General features: G+C 38.4%; 1 protein-coding gene across 1 annotated transcript in view; it reads left to right on the top strand.

Moving 5' to 3' along the window:
- The first annotated feature begins 2,780 nt into the window (after positions 1-2,780).
- The window catches only part of arid1b (AT-rich interactive domain 1B), a 105,239-nt gene continuing 100,532 nt past the window's right edge, over positions 2,781-7,487 (top strand). The window contains exon 1 of the mRNA XM_016474015.1: positions 2,781-3,401. Coding sequence (XP_016329501.1) covers positions 2,781-3,401 — 621 coding nt within the window. The remainder of the gene's footprint in view (positions 3,402-7,487) is intronic.

Raw genomic sequence — 7,487 nt, 5'->3', positions numbered from 1 at the left:
TGAAAAATTTAAGGGGGTCTGAATACTTTCCGTACCCACTGTATATATATATATATATATATATATATCCCATACAAAAATGTATGTTTATGTATGTGTAATACATTAAAAAAACTACGTAATGTACATAATTATTCATCCTAAAAACCTGTCAATACATGCTGATATCATATAGGTAAATATAAAGGATAGACATGTATAAAAACATACAGTTAAAAACATACAGTATAAGCAGACAGCTTTTTGGATATATGTTGTTTTAATAAAGTTGCATATATAAATAAAATATATATTGCCAAAAATCATCATATAGATGTTATTAACATATGTATACAAGTTTTACTATAGGGATTTTATATAAACATCTTCCCAGAGAATGCACGTATTTGAAAATTATATGTCACCTTACAGGTAACACAGTACATGGCAATATCACTTATGATATAGGGCAATATAATATAGTACATCTCTGTATGGGAGTGTTGATTCAGTTCAGTTCCGTAACAGTGTCATTATCATCACAAGTTTTGTGACAAGTGCAGTCAAATTGATAATATTACTGAAAATTAAAGCCCTTTTTATTTAAACCTGCCATGTCTTTTTGCATACACAAATCATAATTTTATCTTAAATAGTAATAGTAAAAATAATTGCTATTGGATGGCTGTCCAGTCCATGCTGAATAATTCAGTCTCATTCAGTCTTGACCTTGAAAGCGTAAGACTTTCTGTCGTTTACTGCTTTGTATTAGAATGTGTTGCTTTTCTATTGTGGAGAAAACGCTTGCTGTATCACAACATCTCTCTGGAGCTAAGCCTGACTGCTTTTTTGTTTTTTGTCTGACCCAGTTTCTGTGCTTGAGCTGCTGCCACTGCTGCTGGGGGAGGTCCTTTCACATCCTGCTCATGCTGAACAGGCCGAGCCATCCCCAGAGCAGGCCTACCTCTCCAACATACACATATCACCCCATTAAGAGCTGTCATTTTAGAGATACAGCCGTTTAAGCAATATTCCAACAATTTGTTGCTTGAGGGAGAAGCCTCCAGTATGTATTGTTAATGGTGAGATACACATCTGCAAGTAACAGAATTGGTTACTGCATGAAATTAGCTGCTCTTGCCACTTAAAACAGCATAAAAATGAATTGACAGCTGAATAATATAGCGAAAACACAATATAATATTTTTTTCTGTGAGTTTTAGAGCACGGAATGATATATCATGTGATTCAGTCCATATCTGTGTGATGTGTTGGGCTGCAGAGAAATGGATTGAGACCAATTCCACTGCACTGAAGAAAATCTGGCATGGAATTGTTGATATTCAGAGAGTGGGTTGCTGATTGCTGATTTAATGTTGATGACTGTGTCAGAAATCAGAAAAATGCTACCTTTCTGAGTGTTTACAGACGTAGAAGGGCAGCAACGAAAATCAGAATGCAATGTCTATGTAACATGCTTCTATTACGATGAGTACATGTGGTTGGTTTTTGAAGGCAATGTGTAGCCTTACCATGTAACCAATATCTCACTTGCATATGGATCAGCAGTTGGGGGAAAGAATAGTAATGGTGCAAGTCATAAATGATTTTTATTGAAAACTTATTTTTGAGTTTTATTAACCACTGTAGTCACTGTTTCCGAAGCTTACTTGTATTTGTTGTATCAGGGGTCTCCAGACCTGTTCCTGGGAAGCTAGCGTCCTTCAGATTTGAGCTCCAACCCTAAACAACCCTGATCAGCTAATCAAGGTAGGTTTAGGGTTAATTAATATTTACAGGCAGGTGTGTTGGAGCAGGGTTAGAACTGAAGTCTGCAGGACAGGAGCTCGCCTGGTAGACCATAAAGCAAGATTAGTCCAACACTATAGTGTTCCTATAGCCCAGCATGCACATGGCAACCCCAAAGTAATAAGTTCAATTCCTTAGGAAATGCACGGACATGTATATCCTGAATTTGTTTTGGAAGGAAGTATCTATCAAATGCATAAGTGCACGCATGCTGTTAAAACCCTGTGCAACAGTAAACATTGCTATTATTACAACAGTATATATTTTTTTAAATTCCATAATTTCGTTTACATTCATAATTACAACATTATTTCTATTTTTGTTAATGCATTTGAGCCTCTCCACAGCATTTTGCAGTGTAACGAGCGTATAGGATCACTAGCTATAGTTTAACAAATTAACTATATAAAATTGAATGAATTAAAATGTAAATACAGAAATCCTAAAATTCCGAATCACCCGGTCCGTGTTTTCCAGCGGACTCGGCGCAGAGCAGTGAAGAGCTGGAGGAGATGCTTGATAATGCCATGCTGGAGCAAAGGGGCTCCGGACTGCACATTTGCCTCTGTGGGAATTGGAAGTTTGGTATTGCAAATAAACTTTTGAATATGTGAAAATATATTAACGCCTCTGCTCACCCCAAAACACCACCAGTTAAACGCATATTTCAGCATCTATTTTTTTTCTCTGTTTCAACGCCTCAGTAATTGTTTTCACAGCTCGTGCCCATGCAACACACAGTCATCCCCTGACAGGACAGCGCTGGCAAGGGCTCCATCCACGATCCCAAATCTAATGGTGTGAATGAGGAGGAATCGGTGTGATGTGGGGCTGTGCGCTGCCTCAATGAATAATGTAGATGGGCATCAGCATGCGTCTATAGTCTCTGCGAAAACACGGACGCTGAGAATCAACGCACACAGCCTTTTCTGCTCATTTAACGGCGACTTCGAGTATGGAAACGGGTCTGGTCGCGAATCATCAAGTGAAAAATGTTGGAAGCGGAGATCCTCCTCCTTCGCCTCATCATCGCACACCTCCACAGCAACAGTCGCAAGCATCATTCCATCAGCAGCCACAGCAGCGAGCCGTGCACAACAACAACCCGACACCCGTGCGCGGAGATCGACAGCAGCATGGACCACGAAGGGTACCATAATAATCCGTACAACCACTATCCCAACTACCGGCCGGGGTACGGTGGCGCTGGATACGGTATGATGAGCCCATCGCGGCAGGGGAACATGATGGGCCCAGGTACCAATTCGCCTACCGCCGCTGCTGCTAGTCATGGCAAGGCTGCTATGGCCTCAACTACCCCAGCTCCCGGTGCCAACGTTGGGGGCTTTCAGAGGTTCCCCGGACAAAACCAGCAGCACCCTTCTGGAGCTACACCCACCCTAAACCAGCTCCTGACATCTCCGAGTCCGATGATGCGCGGATATGGCAGCGGTTATCAAGATTACAGTAACCCGCCGCAGCAGCAGTCCGGGATGGGTTTGGGCAAAGACTTGAGCTCCTCGTACAGCCCCGCTGCCAGCCACGGCTGGGGAGCACAACAAAGAAACCACCCGGCCATGAGTCCTGGGAATAACGGGAACAGCAGAGCTCAGGTGAACGTTTTAGCTTGCTTATATATATATATATATATATATGTATGTGTGTGTGTGTCAAGTTTCGCATGCAGGTCTAGCCGTGGCCTGATGCTACTCGTATTACTAGCTTACAGTGTGCAGCTTTTATATTTTTCCAATGCAAATTATCTGTGTAAATGGTGGAATAGAATGCTGAGTTTGTGTTCTCCTGTTATAGTTATGATTATTCCGGGGTTTGGGCTTGTGTTTGATTGACAGGCAGGTGAACATGTCAAGTTCTGCCCAAGGTGACTGTGCTAACTGTGTTAGCATGAGAGTTAGCCTGCGCTGAGACTTTCATTTCTGCTTTAAAGAGATGCTCGATACAGCGATAAGATATGCTGGGCTGCTTATATTCTTATATACCGTATAATAATACAGCATTATTACCAAAAAGTCAGTGTCATGTTATTGAATAAATTATCGGTCGTGGTTTCGATAGAGCTCGTTCGTTCGGTGCCATTCAAATTATGGAACATTCTAGCATTGCGCTGCTGCTGAATAAAATTCGCTGCTTGTGCGTTTCGTTCCCGAGATCAATTGAAATAAAGCGATTTTGTGCTCTAATTCTACTTTCCAGATACAATTTCGATTTCGTTTTCAACGTTTGGTCACCAGTAAGCACTGTCTGTCTGAAACTAAGGGCTAGACTGTGTTTTCAGTACACAGCGCTACTGATTAGCATTTTTAGCTGGTGTTAGCGCCGGTCTGGCTTCATTGTGCAGTAATTAATGTTTTCACATTCACTAGCTATATTTTAAAATATTATCCGTACTGGTTGTCGCAAACACAACATATTAAAATATAAAGAAATTATAAGGTGAGGTCCCTTACCAAAAAGTAGTATACTTTCAAGTTTATTTTAATAAGTATACTTAAGTAAAGTTCAAGTATATTTTTAAGTATACTTTATGTAGTAAGTATACAAATATCAGTGTACTAGTAGTATACTTGTAAGTGTACTATTTCAATACTCCTTGGGACTAAATTGGCCCACTTTCTAGTATATAAAAGTATACTTTTAGTCTTCTTTTTATGTACTTCTGAGAAGTACATAAAAAGAAGACTAAAAGTATACTTTTAGTCTTCTTTTTATGTACTTCTGAGAAGTACATAAAAAGAAGACTAAAAGTATACTTTTAGTCTTCTTTTTATGTACTTCTGAGAAGTACATAAAAAGAAGACTAAAAGTATACTTTTAGTCTTCTTTTTATGTACTTCTGAGAAGTACATAAAGCCCATTTCTGAGAAGTACATAAAAAGTAGACTAAAAGTATACTTGCCTAGTTTTAGTTTAAAAGAAGTATACTAATAGTACACTTGAATAAACTTCTTTTTCGTAAGGGGTGGTGACTAAAGCTGTATTCCAAAACCCAGGAAGCTCACTAGGGTTTGAGACCATAACGAACAAATATTTGACTAGCTTGGGTAGGTGACACGCTAGGTTTTGGCACTATGATACCCCAAATGCTGTCTAGGTAGGCTGTGCTTTAGCTTTTGAGATCTTAATACCCAAAATTGCTTTCTAGGTAGGAAGCCCACTGGGTTTTAAGAATGTAATGCCAGAAAATCCTATCTTGGTTGGCAGCTCACTAAGTTTTGAGACTATAATGTTGAAAAATGCTGTCTAGGTAGGCAGCGTACTTGGTTTTGAGATACAACCTTGGATTTCACAGTCCAGCTGGCAGAGTTACAGTTTTTCAAGTTCGATTTCAGTGATAAATTGACTTTGCTGCTTAATATGTTTTTGTGCAGGTCCAGGGGGGAAAGCTGATGAATCTATTGGAATAGTTTAGCATATATTAATATTCAGCCAGCTAAATGCTGTAGGGTTTGTCTTTGTTAAACGGTAGTGTAACAATTTGGTGAAACAATGTTTTGACAATTTTTTTTTAGTTAGTTGTTTACAACCAGTATGCGCACAATTATGTGTGTTGTCTATTTTGAGTTCTAAATATGCATTTGTACTGTAGACAAAAAAACAGTGGTAAAATACAAGTTTTAATTTTTTCCTTCTATGGCTTATCATAAGAAAGAGGCAAAAGCTGCCTGCTTTCAGTTCTCCAGTTCTGCATCTGTGCGATCAGATGCTGTTTGGCTCTGGTCCTTCTCTGAATGGATGAGCAGTCCTGACCTTCGCACATGCAGATTAGCCATGCTTTCATAGTGGCACATGAAGAACATTTGCGCTGGATTGCCCAGGATACACGACTGGAAGAGATGCCAAGACACCTGATAGCCCTCACACCTTCCATTCATTCTTGACAAATTTTGTACGACGCCTTGAGAGCATTTTGGATGTACCTTAGAAGATTAATGATTAACGAAGTCTGTTTGTCTACGGTTAATTTAGAGAGAAAAAAAAAATGGAGCCCACATATAAATAAACATTTATAGGTGCCTTTGATCAGGAATAACGGTTGGAATAAAATTGCAGACTGGTTGAATTACATCAATAAGTTCGTGTTAGGCGGTGTGTGACAGATTTCAATTCTTTAGACATGCATGAAGATGATGTTGACATTTATGCTCATTTGCATTTTTAGAAAAAGGCTATTATAAGAATAATTTGAGTTGTTAATGGCTTATCTTCAGCATGAAGCCCATTTAAGCAGTCCACTTTCCCCAGGCCTCCAAGTGTGCGTTGCTCTGCCACTCTGGCTCCACGCAAAATGTAATTAGTGACAGAAATTCACCAATTTATTATGTGTTGTGTATGCGAGAAGTTTCACTCGCTTGTAAAAGCTTGAGGATGGTGGGATTTTTGGTTGTTTTTGAGAGTCTTTCATGCTCACCAAGGCTGCATTTATGTGATAAAAAATACAGTAACAACAGTAATACTGTGAAATACTATTACAATTTAAAATAAAATAAAATAACTACTTTAAAATGTCTTTAATATTGAATAGTGTCACTTTTGATCAATTCAGTGCATCCTTGGTAAATAAAAGTATAAAAAAAGAAAAAATCTTATAGACGACAATTTGAATGGTAATGCATTTAAATTATATACACAAATATATACACAAATGCTAAATAAAATGCTAAATTTAGATAAAAGGTACAAGCAAATGTTGTGTTACTTAAAAAAAAAAAGTTTATTATTTACGTTTAAATATCCAATTTATGCTAGCTGTAAGAAAAATCTTCCAAGTTCCAATTTCTTTGTTGACTAGTAACTTCAACTGAAGTTCTGAGTTGCTTACAAACTACATTAGTTATTAATAAAAGAATGTAAGTAAATAAAGTAAGGCATTACGAATAATGAAACCCTGCCACGCTCACTTCCCTAGGTAATATACATATCAGGGACTAGACCTATATTATCGGAAGCATGAATTTGTTTAATAAAATGTCCTATTGGATATTTGTGTCATTAATATTTGTGTTATGAATGTAGTAACCATTTTATGAAGAAAGAAAACAATGGCTGTTCTATTTTGTGAAAATAGTCACTCTGCTGCACATAATGCCAACAAAGTCATTTAGCTGTTACTATTTTCACAGCATAGCATGACCTTGTGTACCTAATTGGTGATTTAATGATGGACTTGATCGTAGTGCATCAAGGAGGAGTGTTAGGAATAAATTAGAGGTGGAAATGGTTTATGCTTATAAAACGGTAGACTCGTCATTAATGACTTCAATTGTTCCTTGAGTAAGAATGACCTGGAAACTTCCAACAATGTTCCACTACAAATTCTTCAGGCATGGCCTAATGGTACACAAACTCTTTTTGCTCTAAACTCTCATTTGACAATATAGTTGTCTAGTCAGAGAAAATGTGTGTGTGTGTGTGTGTGTGACTGCAGAGCACTCTGGCATGACTGCTGATGCTTAAAATGTTCATTTATAGTGGCCTCCCAGGCTTTCTCAAATTGGTCACATTTTCTGTAAGTGCTGCTTCAATTGGCCTGAATTTGGCAGTGACATGAGTAGATTAGCTTGGATGGCTCTCATTCTTTCTGGCAAAGATGAGACACTTGAGAGAAAACCTGATCCCCCCCCCTCCCCTCATATCAGTCGATGGCACGTTGCCCTGAATCTCTCCATTTACTGAACCGC

This window comes from Sinocyclocheilus anshuiensis, unplaced genomic scaffold, assembly GCF_001515605.1.
Source record: "Sinocyclocheilus anshuiensis isolate Anshui unplaced genomic scaffold, SAMN03320099.WGS_v1.1 scaffold1816, whole genome shotgun sequence".
In the NCBI taxonomy this organism is placed as follows: Eukaryota; Metazoa; Chordata; class Actinopteri; order Cypriniformes; family Cyprinidae; genus Sinocyclocheilus; species Sinocyclocheilus anshuiensis.
Note: the sequence above shows the minus strand (reverse complement) of the source record. Positions and strands in the feature narration are given on the sequence as shown.